This window comes from Peromyscus eremicus, chromosome 5 (genome assembly GCF_949786415.1).
Source record: "Peromyscus eremicus chromosome 5, PerEre_H2_v1, whole genome shotgun sequence".
Taxonomy (NCBI): Eukaryota; Metazoa; Chordata; class Mammalia; order Rodentia; family Cricetidae; genus Peromyscus; species Peromyscus eremicus.
Window position 1 is genome coordinate 96,313,853 of NC_081420.1, and position 13,960 is coordinate 96,327,812.

General features: G+C 49.9%; 1 protein-coding gene across 1 annotated transcript; it reads left to right on the plus strand.

Moving 5' to 3' along the window:
- Nucleotides 1-6,969: 6,969 nt before the first annotated feature.
- On the plus strand, nt 6,970-11,834 carry LOC131910668 (chymotrypsinogen B). The gene is made up of 7 exons (XM_059262558.1): nt 6,970-7,021; nt 9,495-9,598; nt 9,686-9,765; nt 9,870-9,948; nt 10,179-10,359; nt 11,110-11,243; nt 11,657-11,834. The coding sequence occupies exons 1-7, from the start codon at nt 6,970-6,972 to the stop codon at nt 11,816-11,818; spliced, it is 792 nt and encodes a 263-aa protein (XP_059118541.1). The 3' UTR covers nt 11,819-11,834.
- Nucleotides 11,835-13,960: the final 2,126 nt, after the last annotated feature.

Below are 13,960 nucleotides of genomic sequence, written 5' to 3' on the forward strand. Positions count from 1 at the left end.
AGATTTTCATGCACAGTAGGCAGAAGCTGTGGTACCGAGCTACACCCACGCCAAATATTAGAAATTTTACCTACAGAATAGATAACTAATTGGATGCACCCTTTAAGAGCAATTGCAAGAGGCTAGGCTGCATATAGTTCAGCACTTTTAGCATGTACAAAGGCCCCAGGCCCGGCTGGAGGTTACTACAGGAGCATGGAGTTGCCATCAGAGCAGTATTAAGGAACAGGATGTTTAGGAGGTGATTGGGCCCTGAGGTCTATCCTCTCACACATGGGACTAAAAGTCTTATGAAAGAGCAAGCTCAGCCCATTTTGCCTCTCTAGCCCTTCTACCTTTCTTCAGGTGGAGACTAGTAAGGTGGCAGCCTTCACAGGGCTGTTTGGACTCAGATTCACCAATGTGGCTGGCCCCTTGATCTTGGACTTGCAATATCCAGAGCAGGGCAGAACTCAATTTCTGTTTGTTATAAACTGTCCTGACATGGGTATTCTGTTGTGGCAGCACGAGACAGATGCAGAACACAGGGTAACACAAATGGAGCCTCCTGCTGGGTCCGTGGAGGGTTTATATCGGGCTTTCTCCTTCCTAAATCAGAAATAAGGAGAAATACAGGGAAACTGTAATGGTTTGAATAGGAATGGCCTCCATAGGCTCATATATTGGAATGCTTAGTCTTCAGGGAGTGACACTACTTGGGAGGGATCAGGAGTTGTGGCATTGTTGGAAGAAGTCTGTCACCAGGGACTGCCTTTGATGTTTCAAAACCCAAGCCAGGCCTAGTGGTTCTCTCTCTCTTCCTACCCTTGCAGATCCAGATGCAGAACTCTCAGCTCCTTCTCCAGCACCATGTCCGCCTGCATGCTGCCATGCTTCCTGCCATGATAATGGACTGAACCTCTGAAACTGTGAGCCAACCCCAGTTAAATGCTTTCCTTTATAAGAGTTGCTGTGGTCACAGTGTCTCTTCACAGCAATAGAAGCCTGACTAAGACAGTGTGGGCCAGGCACTGAGTGCCAGCCTCTTTGGCCTGAGTGTCATTGTTTAGATTCTGTTCCTGTCCCACTTCCTGGGCGAGCTACCCTGAGCTCTTAACTGCTGAACCATCTCTCCAGTTCCTGAAGGTGACCACTCAAGTTACACACCCAGATTTGGTGGTGGTGGGGTTTGGTTTATTTTTGTTTTGTTGGTTGGTTTAGATAGGGTTCATTATGTAGCCCTGGCTGGCCTAGAACTTGATAAGTAGACCAGGCTGGCCTTGAACTTACAGAGATCTGCCTGCCTCTACCTCCTGAGTGCTGAGATTAAAGGTGTGTGCCACCACACTTTGTAGCTTGAGTTTTCCTGCCTGACTCACAGTCAGGACAAATCTCTCTCACCTGCCAGTCCCACAGCCGCTCAGACCCGACCAAGTAAACACAGAGACTTATATTGCTTACAAACTGTATGGCCGTGGCAGGCTTCTTGCTAACTGTTCTTTTTTTTTTTTTTTTTTTTTTTTTTTTTTTCTTTTTTTGGTTTTTCGAGACAGGGTTTCTCTGTGTAGCTTTGAGCCTTTCCTGGAACTCACTTGGTAGCCCAGGCTGGCCTTGAACTCACAGAGATCCGCCTGGCTCTGCCTCCCGTGTGCTGGGATTAAAGGCGTGCACCACCACCGCCCGGCTGCTAACTGTTCTTAAAGCTTAAATTAATCCATTTCCATTAATCTATACCTTGCCACATGGCTCGTGGCTTACCAGCATCTTCACATGCTGTTTGTCATCATGGCGGCTGGCAGTTTCTCTCTGACTCAGCCTTCCACTTCCCAGCTTTATTCTCCTCCTTGTCCTGCCTACACTTCCTGCCTAGCCAATGGCCAATCAGTGTTTTATTTATTGACTAATTAGCAACACATTTGCCATACAGAACATCCCACAGCAACACTAGTCTTCAAAACTTCTTTTATTTTTGGTTGTGAGCCTGTATTTTAACAGCTGAGCCATCTCTCCAGCCCAAAACTTTTTTTATTCACTCCAAACAGAACCTCTACCCATTGAACTTCAGTGTCTTTTCTCTCTAGTCCCTGGTAAGGTACTTCGAACCAGGTTCCTATGGGAATTTCCCCATTACCATATTGCTGTAAGGGACTCATCCAACATCATTTGTCTGTCTAACTTCAGCTAGCTTTATGTTTTCACACCTTACCTACACTGGCAGGTGGCTATACTGCCTTCCTTTTTATAACTGAATAATATGTACATATTCCATACTTTATGTATCCAGTCATTCATTGCGGAACTGACATGTGGGGTGGTGACTGGTACTGGCTCTTGTGTGTGAACACTGCTGCTGTGAACGTTGGTGTGTGACCATTTGCCCAAGTCCTTGCTCTTGTGGATTTTTGTGGAATTGCTGGATCATAAAATGATGCTACCTTTAGCTCTCTGGGCACTAGTGAGTTCTACCCCAGCAGCTGCTCTGTTCACCTTCTCACCAGCATTTATTCCTCTCTCTGTTTTGTTTGTTTATTTTTTGAGACAATCTACCAACACAGCTACGTCCCAGGCCCATTTTTGCACATTAAGTTATAGGCTAGTCACCGTGGATCATGCCTCTAATTCTAGCAGGGAATTTAAGGCCAGCTTGGGTTATGTGACAAGTTCTAGGCCAGCCTGGGCTACAGAGTGAGACCCTGTAGGCATCCCAGTAATCAGGAAGTGATACCTCACTGTGGTTTTTCTTTACATTTTGTTATCATTGTTCCTGTAGCCCATCTTCTCATGTATTTATCAGGCTACCCTGGGCTACATCATGAATTCCAGGCCAGTCTGAGCTACAGGGTGAGACCTAGTCTCCAAAAGCAAAAACAAAAATCTCCAAGTAATTGGAGGAGAATTTCTGTTTGGTGGAGACCTCAAACTCACAGCAATACTCCTGCCTCAGCCTCTAGCATGTTGGAATTACTCATATGAACCACCATATCAGATCTGAACACATTACTTTGAATTTATTTTTATTATATGTAGATGAGTGTTTGCATGTATATATGTGCACCATGTGTGTGCCTGGTGCCTGCAGGGGCTAGAAGAGGGATCCCAGGAACTGAAGTTACAGTTGTGAGCTGCCACGTGGGTGCTGGGAAGTGAACCTGGGTCCTCTGAAAGAACAGCAGTGCACTAAACTGCTGAGCCATCTCTCCAGCCCCAAGAAAGCATCATTTGGAGAGTCACAGCAGGATAGATGGAGGAGAGTTTCATCAAAGCTATTTTCACAGAGGTGGGTAGAGCTTAGGAAAGCCACAAAGGCTGGTGAAATACACAGGAGCTCCCTACAGTAGGCACACACCTCATACTGAAGGGACAGGGTAGTAGTGGTTACAGAACACAGAAAGAATGGATGGTAGAGAGGGCCTCCTAAGGAGAGAGAGGCAGCCACCCGCAGCCCCTCTGGGAGAAGTCACACCAATAAATCCGTATTTCTCCTCAGGCAAGCCAGAGAGACTCAGCCAGCATCTGGTTGAAGCCTTTTACCAGCTGAGAGTCAGGAATTCTAGCATACCAAACTCTGAAGAAGTTGCCTACAGAGACAGTTTTCCTTTTACATGGGGTGATTCAAATGAGGATGTTAAAATAGCAGGGAGTCCTACTGAAGGCCATGCATATAGGGCCTATATCACCTCCTCCCTTCCCAGCAGCAAAGTTGGAATTTCCTGGGAATCTCAGAAATAACTGCAGAGAGAAAAGGAGAAGAAAGAAAACCCCATTGATTGTAAAAGACATGTCCTAAATCCCTTTTGCAACTCTTGTGACCCAAAGCTTTATCTTATCAGATTGCAATCCTGTCCAAGCTACCCTGTAATCTTTTTTATCAAAAAAGAAGGGGAAAGACAGAGATAGAGAGAAGAGAGACGCCCTGACGGTGCTTTAGGATGTAACTCAGAGCCAACTGGGCCACACAAACCCTTGTTCTCCTGTCTGGAGCCAGACAACCCTTGTCCACCAGTCTGGGATGAGTTTGGCTTTTACAGAAGCTGGAAGAGCCAGAGATCTGGAGCTGCTTCTGTTCTCTGCTCTGGAAAATTCCCCTAAGCGAGGGAAGTCCAAATGGCTTGGCCACCTGCTTGGAAAGGCTGAGGAGAGGAGTGGAGCTCTTGGGAGGATTCAGTAACTCAGCCTGGCCTGGAGCTGGAGCATGGATTCCTCACATCAGTGGCTAAGGGTCCCAGTGCTGCAGGGCGGCTACACAGCTGCTACCATAGGGAAAGCCTTAGTGGCAGCTAGGGAGAGCTACTGGCCCAGGGCTCAGGATCTGCAGGCCACTCCCTGAGAGGCCTGGCTGTCTCTAGCTGCCAGAGCTCAGGCTGTCCTGGAGGGACATCTGCTCACACTGAACCCAAACAGATTCAGATGAACGGCTTGGCTTCAGCAGCCTAGTGACACGTGTCCTTTTGACTCAGACTCAACTTTGCTCCTGCCATTTGGCCTTGAAGACCAAAGGGCCCCAGGGCCTTAGATGAAGACTCAGTTTTCTGTAGTTCCTGCCTGCTTTCCTTCCTTTTAACATTGTTTTTTAGACATGTCTCCAACCTAGGAGAGCTACAAACTTGCCGTGTACTCCAGGCTAGCCTTTAAATAATGTATTCATTTTATTTTTATTTCTCTCTCCCTCTCTCTCTCTCTCTCTCTCTCTCTCTCTCTCTCTCTCTCTCTCTCTCTCTCTCTCTCTCTGTCTCTCTCTCTCTGTGCGTGCCTGCGTGTGCGCGCATGTGCGTGCGTCTGTGTCTGTGTCTGTGTCTAAGCATGTGCACATATGTGTGTACTCGGAGGGCAGAAGAAGGCATCAGATCCCCTAGAGTTGGGGTTACAGGTGGGTGTGAGCACCAGACACAGGTACTGGGAACCAAACTCTGGTCCTTTGGGAGAACAGCAAGTGCTCTGACTGGCTGAGTCATCTCTCTAGTCCCTTATAGAATAGTTTAAAAACCGTATTTAGGGGCCTGGAGAGATGGCTCAGTGGTTAAGAGCACTGGCTGGTCTTCCAGAGGACCTGGGTTCAATTCTCACGTACATGATGTGGCATAATTGCATGTAACACCAGTTTCAAGGGGATATGAGATCTCCACGCAGACATACATTCAGGAAAAACATGAATGCACATGAAATGAGAATTATTTTTAGAAAATCTTAGGGCTCTCCAGCCCCTAGGCTGTCCTCACAATGTGCAGGCCCCTGCCTCTGCAGTGCTGGGATGGCAGGAATGTGTCACTGGAGCTGCCCTCTGGGCTGGCACTGCGTGGACAGTGAGGATGTGCAGCACCCTCCGGCACCTGCAGTCCCACCCCCAGGGTCCTTACTTTGTCCTGATCATCATTGCTTCAGATTCTCACTGCTTCAGTGTGTCCCCCACCTCTGGCCTCTCCGTGTGCTCTGGAGCCTCAGCCTGGAACAGTGCCTGGCCACAGGACGGAGGGACTGCATGCACACTGTTGAGAACACATTCATCCGTGTGGCTTCTCACCTGTCTCGGTTCCCCATCTGCAGCAATGGAAAGAGCTTGTTACTGTGTAATGTGTGCAGAAACAAAGCCTCATTTTACAGGAACAAAGCTCTGGGCTAGTGAGATGGCTCCATGGGTAAAGGCGCTTGCCACCAACCGCGACCATCTGAATTCCATTCCTGGGACCCACATGATGGAAAGAGAGAACTGACTCTTAGAAGCTGTTCCTTGACCTCCTCATATACACCATGCCATGTATGCGTGTTGCCCCCTAAGTAAAGAAATGTCATTTAAAAAATGTGTTAGTGTTTTGCCTCTGTGTCTACTTATGCCCCACATACATGCAGTGCTCAAAGAGTCCAGAAGAGGGCGCAGGGTCACCTGGAACTAGGGTTTCAGACAGTTGTGAGCCACCAGGTGAGTGCTAGGACTCCAACCTGGTCCTCTGCAAGAGCAGCCGGTGCTCTTAATGCACTAGTCATTACTGTAGTGCAGTGAATATATCCTCGTGAAAAGAAACTAAAACTTTATCCAAAGACAAAGACTCTCTTCCTCTTCTTCATCTTCTTCTGCTTCCTCCTCTCCTTCTTCTTCCTCTTCATTTTCCTCTAGACAGGCTCTTAAGTAGCCTAGGCTAGCCTAGAACTTGCTATGTAGCTGAGAGTGACCTTGAATTTCTGATTCTCCTGCCTTCACCTCTGGGATGCTTAGATTATAGTTTACATCAGCAGTGTATAATGTGGTGGGGATTGAACCCAGGGCTTCATGTGTGTGAGGCAGGTGCTCCCAGCCCCAAGACTAATTCCACAGGAGGAATTACCTGTTGTGAATTACCACAGGAGGGAATCCCCCTGATCACAGACACACTGGGGTTAATGTCCTGTTGCCTAGGACCATTCCTGCTCCTCCTCTCCACACTCAGACTGTTTGATGGCACTGGGGACAAGGTGAGCCCTGGATAATCCTCACTGGCCATGGAACCCTTTGTTTCAAATGAGTGACACACATTTGTGGTCATGGGCCAGCCACCCTCTCTGAGGCCTCTCAATCACCAGCTTCTTTGAATCCGTCCTGGGACTGCCTCATTTAAGAGCTGGGAGGCCTCCCTGTGTCATGGGGATGGGCACCAGGGTCTCCTAGCCCCACTCTCAGAAAGAATGCACGAGTAGGGTTCTGCAGGGCATCGCTTCCGGTCCATCTGGAGTCTTACCCACAGTGCCTTGGGGATGCTGGGCACCACCAAGGCTCATGGGTATTGTTCCGTCAGGGCAGCTGTCCTTTTCCCATGGGCTGGGCATGGCAGGCTAAGAGCCAAGCTGGACTGTGATAAGAAGCTTGGCCCCCACTTCTGTCCAAGGTCTCTGGATAGCAGGGAGGGTGGCTCTTGGGCCTTCCAAGTTGGCTAGGGTCACAGGGACTGGGTGGAGCTTGAGGACCCTAGGGGACATAAAAGAGTCTCAGACTAGGCAAGCCTCACTTCCCTGACCAGCACCATGGCATTCCTTTGGCTCTTGTCCTGCTTTGCCCTCGTGGGGGCCACCTTTGGTAAGTGCTGGGGCTCAGGTCCCATCAGAGGGAAGGAGCCATAAGGGGGGTTTGTACTGAAAGAGCTGATGCTCCACCGTTCCTGCTTGAACCATGACCAGGACACTGAAACCTCAGTGAGGACTTTCGGGGCCCTCATACCCTGCTTCAGGAGCAGAAAGACAAGTCAGGGCCCAGCAGTGGGCTGTAGATCCAGATGTGGCTGAGGTGGGGGTGCTGTGGCCCAGCAGGTGTCAGCTGCCCCTCTGGGGGTTTAGTTACCATGCTGGCAAATGCTGAGCATTTTGTTTTCTTTCTCTTGTTTGCTTTTTTTGTTTGAGACAGGGTCTCACTCTGTAGCCCAGGTTAGCCTAGAATTTACTATGCAGTCCAGGCTGGTTCAAACTTTGAGCGATCCTTTTGATTCAGCATCCCAAGTACTTGGGTTAAAGACAGTACCAGCCACCACATCCACTTAACATTTTGCAAAAACAAAGAAAATAACTAGTGAAAAGAAAAGGAGAGAGATTAGCCAGAGGTGGTGGTGTGTCCTGTGGTCCTAGCACTTGGGAAATGATGCTTCCTGCGGAGACAGGGTCTAATGTAGTCCTTCCTGCCTCCAACTCCCAAGTGCTGGATTACAGGCATGCACCATTACACTCAATTTCAGAAGACTCTCTATCCCTCCCTTTTGTTTTGTTTTTGTTTTTTAATTGCTGTTGCTTATTTTGTTCTGAAGTACCATCGCACCCTGTTGTTCAGTCTGCCAACTCCTGGGCTCAAGCAGTTCTCCTGCCTCAGCCTTCAGAGCAGCTGTGACTATAGGCATTTGCTACTACACCAGCCTACTTTGTTTCTTTATGTGGGTGTCAGGGATCTGAACTGAGGTCATCATTAAAGGTGAATGCTCTTATCCACTGAGCCTTCTCCTCAGCCTCAGTAGTCCTGGCTGTACTGGAAATCGGTAGACATCGCTGGCCTCCAACTCACAGAGATCCCCCTGCCTCTGCCTCCCCAGTGCTGGGATTAAAGGTGTATGACACCACCACCAGACCAAATACTTCTTTGTAAATGATAACCCAGATTCAGCCAAGCTTCCCTTTGCTGCCTCCCACACTCTACTGAGTCAATTTTCTTCAGGCTTATACAAACACACTACATATTTATACATTCATAAGCAAATATCCTTCAAATTACATAAACAGTATCTGACTCTGTCAGTTTTACAACATGCTCTTTTTCCACTCAGAATGTGGTAGATCAACCCGGGTTGCCATGGAGACCCAACTCACTCACTCAAATATACTCTGCTGTGAGAACACATGACTCTTAGTTCTCATTGTTTGGGCTAATATAAAAATGGATTATTGTGACTTTGGGGGGTCGATCAGTCATCATCGAAGGGCCTTGTCCATTTCCTTGTCTCTGTGCACAAGACAGAGAGACGCTGGCCCTTGAGGAGTCAGAGACTGCAGAAGTGGTGAAGCTGGTCACAGGGTCACACTGCTCTAATGTACAAACTGTGAAGCCCTTGTGAAGATGTGCTAGCCACTGTAGCAAGTGGGTCCTGGCACGCCCAAGATGCCTGACGCTCCCTCTGCCTGTCTCCCTCTTCTGTGACGTGTTCTGTGCTGGTCAAGAATCAAGTCCCCTTTCTCTCTCTCTCTCTGTCTCTCTCTCTGTCTTTCTCTCTCTCTGTCTCTCTCTCTCTCTCTGTCTCTGTGTGTGTGTGTGTGTGTGTATGTCTCTCTCTGTCTCTCTCTGTCTCTGTCTCTCTCTGTCTCTCTTTCTCTCTCTGTCTCTGTCTCTGTCTCTCTCTGTCTCTGTCTCTCTCTCAAGTTGTGACAGGGGCTTACATGTATCCCTGGCTGGCCTTGAACTCAGATCTCCCTGCCTGTCTCCTGAATGTTGATATCAGAAGAGTGCACCAACACACCTGTACAAAGTCTAATTTTCTTTAAAAATTGAGGAAGTGAGGTGGGCATGGTGGCATGCCTCTTTATTCCCACTACTGGGGAGGAGGAGGCTGGTGAGCTCTGAGTTCAAACCCAGCCTGGTCTACAGAGGAACTTCCAGAAGAGCCAGGAGTACAAAGAGAAACCTTGTCTCAAAAAACAAACAAACAAACAAACAAACCAAAACCAAAGTTAAAGAACCAAGTTTCACATGATGAATAGTTCCTTAAAACTGGCAGGTTTCCAGAATGGCCAGCGTGGAGGTTGAGGCAGACAGGCTACTGGTCCAGCCTGGAGGTTGAGGCAGACAGTCTACTGGTCCAGCCTGTTTTCTGGTCCTTTCTTGTGATATGCCTGGAGAGGGCAGCTGTGCCTCTTTTCATTCCTGGGAGGATAACTGGGTCAGGAGGCTGCATGTGTGGGGCCCCCTGAGCCAAGAGGTTAGAGGGGAGCCAGATGTTTCCAGGGGAGATGGCATGGTCTCAGTGGATCTGAGTTGGCTGAGGAGTTCTACATCATGACTCTCCCTATCCCCCAAGGCTGTGGGGTCCCTGCCATCCAGCCTGTGCTGACGGGTCTGTCCAGGATCGTCAATGGAGAGGATGCTGTCCCTGGCTCCTGGCCCTGGCAGGTGTCCCTGCAGGTGAGAGGGGGATTCTGGGCACATGAAGGCACCTTCTGGGGTGATGCCCAGGTGGGAGGCACTGACCTTCCTCTTCCTCTTCCCCAGGACAAAACTGGCTTTCACTTCTGCGGGGGCTCCCTCATCAGCGAAGACTGGGTGGTCACTGCTGCCCACTGCGGGGTCTCGTGAGTCCCAGACTATCTTGGGGTTCTGCTTCCAGCTTTATTTGGGGTTGGAGAGGGGACCAGACCCATTCTTCATCTTCACCCCCATGTGTCTCGATGCCTAGGACATCTGATGTGGTGGTGGCCGGCGAGTTTGACCAGGGCTCCGATGAGGAGAACGTCCAGGTTCTGAAGATCGCCAAGGTGCATAGGCTGCTGCCTGGCTGAAGGGCTCAGCCCACAAGCCGGGGGTGGGCAAGGCCAGGAGGGAAAGCCCCTGGCTGCTTGAAGGACAGGAGCCCAGCAGGGCTGGGGCTGGCCTTAGAATTCTTTCTGTTCTGTTCTGATGGGGCCAACAGGAATGGAGCTTGTCCCCTGGAACTCAGCAGAGCCCAGCTCTTCCTAGGTCTCAGCTAAGCTTCTGGTCCCCACAGGTTTTCAAGAACCCCAAGTTCAACATGTTCACTGTGCGCAATGACATCACCCTGCTGAAGCTGGCCACTCCTGCCCAGTTCTCTGACACTGTGTCTGCCGTGTGTCTGCCCAGTGCTGACGATGACTTCCCCGCGGGGACAGTGTGTGCCACCACTGGCTGGGGCAAGACGAAGTACAATGGTGAGTGTGCTGTGGCCTTGTCCAGCAGAGGCTGTCCCCAGAGTCAGGCTGCCTGGGCAGCAGGCTCCTCCAGGTGTGACCTCCATGGTGTCTGCCTTCCTTCCTTCCTTCCTTCCTTCCTTCCTTCCTTCCTTCCTTCCTTCCTACCTTCCTTCCTTTGTCTAAATTTCAATATTAATACATTTTCCATTTCTTAATTTGAAATTTGTGAATTAAAGCTGGACACGGCAGCACACTTTGATCCCAGCATTTGGGAGGCAGAGGCAGGCAGATCCTGTGAGTTCCAGGCAGCCAGAGCTACATAATGAGACACTGTCTGGAAAAAAAAAATTAACTAGCAATCTATAAAGTTAACAATTAGTATGTGTCAGTTAAGGCTTAAGATTTCAAACTCACCCAGCACAAACAAAGGATTGCTGATAAGATGTGGGAAGGACGCCCTCAGCCCAGCAGGAGGTACAGTCCTCTTTGGCCCTAGACTGACTGTGAGTCCCATCATGGGTCTCTGAGACTCCAGCAGGGTGGGGGCCATGCTGTCTTGAAATCTTACATACCCACTTCCCGTGGCCACATGGTAGGGCTGGGCCTGGGCAGGGCAAGAACAATATGACATCCGTGCTTGAGGCCCAGCCCTGCCTGTGGTGGAGAACCTGACGGCAGCTGCCCCACAGACGCTTGGAAGGCCCAGTGGTGCTCTCCAGCCTGCTGGTGGACTCAGGGGCCCTGACTCCACCCCCTCTGTCCCTGTAGCCCTCAAGACTCCTGAGAAGCTGCAGCAGGCAGCCCTGCCCATTGTGTCCACCGCTGAATGCAAGGGGTTCTGGGGATCCAAGGTCACCGATGTGATGATCTGCGCAGGCGCCAGTGGTGTCTCCTCCTGCATGGTACAGCCTCCACCCCACCCTCTCCAGACCGGCCTAGCCCTGCTCAGGCTAGTGGAGAGCACAGGCCCACAGTGCCCTGGTTCCCACTGCCCCCTGCCCTTCTCTGCTGAACCTCATTCCTTCCCAGTGCCCAGAAAAGGATGGGCTGATGCCAACAGTCACCCCTGGGTGGCACCTCTGCCCAGTTGGTGCTGTACCGCCCACAGGGTACCCACTCTTGCCACCAGCTCTGTGAGCTGTATGTGTCTCCTATTCCCAGAGGGAGGCTAGATGTGTAGGTCCTTCCAGGAGGACCTGAGCACAGCTGGGGCTGTCGCTGAACCCCAAGGACTTGCCTACACTCTCCCTTGCACCCCACCAGGTCCAGGTATCCTTGTCAGGGTTGAAGACAAGTCCTTTGTCTTTCTCTGCAGGGTGACTCTGGTGGCCCTCTGGTCTGCCAGAAGGATGGAGCCTGGACCCTGGCCGGCATTGTGTCCTGGGGCAGTGGCGTCTGCTCCACCTCCACTCCTGCTGTGTATGCCCGAGTCACAGCCCTCATGCCCTGGGTTCAGCAGATCTTGGAAGCCAACTGAATCCGTGGTTCTTGCCTTTCCCTCCAAACATCTGCAATAAAATCATCTAATTAGAACACTGACTCTCTGTGTGTCTTTGTGGTCCAGGGACATGAGACTGTCCCCTGTCACCCACCGAGAAGACATATCACTGGTCCCTTCCTGGGTTACATACACCCTGATGGCCCCTCCTTCTTCCTATCTGTTCCATTCTTAGAACTCCCCCCGCCCGCCCGCCCCCCCCCCCCCCCCCCCCCGAGGTCAGAACTCAGGTTATTTTTACTAGAACCAGCTAGACCCCCAGTGTTCTCTGGAAGGCAGTAGTCCTTGGCCAGACTCTATCGTCCACAGTCCTGGAGGATCAGTCACCTTTAGAGCCCTGACAGACTCACAGTGAACCTCATGCTGGAGACTCTTCTCTGCCTTTAGGCCCCTGCTCCCCACTGCCCAAGAATACACATCCTTACAGCATCCTTCCTGTTCAGACCCCATCCCTGCATCTGCCCTGGACTCAATGTGAGTTCCTGGCCCTGGATGTTAACTGCCATCCTGTCAGATTCCTTCCTTCCTCCCTTCCTTCCTTCCTTCCTTCCTTCCTTCCTTCCTTCCTTCCTTCCTTCCTTCAGCCTTGGCTGTCCTGGAACTCACTCTGTGGACCAGGCTGGCCTCGAACTCAGAGATCCACCTGTGTCTGCCTCCTTAGTGCTGGGATTAAAGGCATGTGCCACCACGCCTGGCTCCCATGCTGTCACCTCTCCTGGTCCACACACTATTTCCTGCCTTTGGGTGTTTAGAGGCTGGATCCCCCTGGCTTCGGCCTCTTTGTCAGGTTACAGATGGAGTAGCCCCTCCCTGGGTCAGGAGTGCTGTGTCTCCTCTTGTGAGGGTGCCTGACCTCACTAACAATGCTATGCCTTTACTGGAGAATTACAAACTGGTATCTCCACCTTACCATTTCATTCTCATTTCTTCTTCACTAGAGATGCTCCCGTATCTGTCACTTAAGGCCCTCGTGGTATCGTTCACACAGAACACACTGGGTAAATAGTTATTCCTTTACCAATTTTTAGGCATCTTTTCTTTGCTAATTTTAGAAGTTATCACGTTCATTTAATGCATGTGCATGCATTCGTGGGCATGAGGAAATCAGGGGACAGTTTTCTGGGGTTGGTTCTCTCCTTCCACCATGTGGGCCCTGGAATGGAACTCAGGTCATCAGACTGGGCAGGAATGAGTCAGTGGGCCATCTCACTGCCCACTTTATGTATGCGTGTATATGTATAATCTATATTAATTATGTATACTTAATATTTCTTTTCTGTGTTATATGTATGCGTCTCTTGTTTGTATGTCTGTACATTATGTGCATGCATGTCCGCAGAGGCCAGAAAAGAGTGTCAGATCCCCTGGGACTGAAGTTACAGACAGTTGTGAGCTGCCATGTAAGTGCTGGGAGCTGAACTTGGAAAGAGCAGCCAGTGCTCTAAACTGCTGGGCCATCTCTCCAGCCCCACTCTCCCACAACAGTGACCAGTTAGTGATTGCATGTGTGCATTTAGACAAGCTGAGGGTTTTGACCCATTGTCATCATTACTGAACCTTAACTATTCCTACCTTGGCCAGCGGGAGCGTCTTCAGCGGGTACTTTGGACACTTTGATATAGTCTTTCCTTGTTTCCTTGATATATGACATGATTCCAACCTCCCATCTGGGATTAAACAAAACAAAATAGGAGTCACTTCATAGTCCAGGCTGTCTTTGAAGTTGTAATCCCCCTGCCTTTTGCCTCCCAAGTGTTGGGGGGTTACAGGTGTGAGCCAGTACACACAGCCTTTTATTTTAGTTTTCAGTAGTCACTCATAATTTTGGTTTATTCTTTATTTTTAAGACAAGGTTTCTCTGTAGACCAGGCTGGCCTCGAACTCACAGAGATTTGCCTGTCTCTCTTCCCAAGTGCTGGGATTGAAGGCGTGTGCTACCATTCCCAACACAAGTCACTCATAATTTTTAAGGATGTTTTGCCTTAGTGTGTTTGCAAGAACGTGCTTCTCTTCCCCCTGGTTTCCCTTATTTCTTGAGTGGTCAGTGTGGGAGACCAGCTTCCACTTTTTTCCCAGGGTACTCCTGATGGGGGAGAAGTGAAAAATATTTAGATAGAAGGA

Coding starts and splice junctions, on each gene's coding strand:
- LOC131910668 (XM_059262558.1), top strand. CDS start 6,970: ATGGCATTCCTTTGGCTCTTGTCCTGCTTTGCCCTCGTGGGGGCCACC. Junction 9,599..9,685: donor CCTGGCAGGTGTCCCTGCAG/GTGAGAGGGGGA, acceptor CCTCTTCCCCAG/GACAAAACTGGCTTTCACTT. Junction 11,244..11,656: donor GTGGTGTCTCCTCCTGCATG/GTACAGCCTCCA, acceptor CTTTCTCTGCAG/GGTGACTCTGGTGGCCCTCT.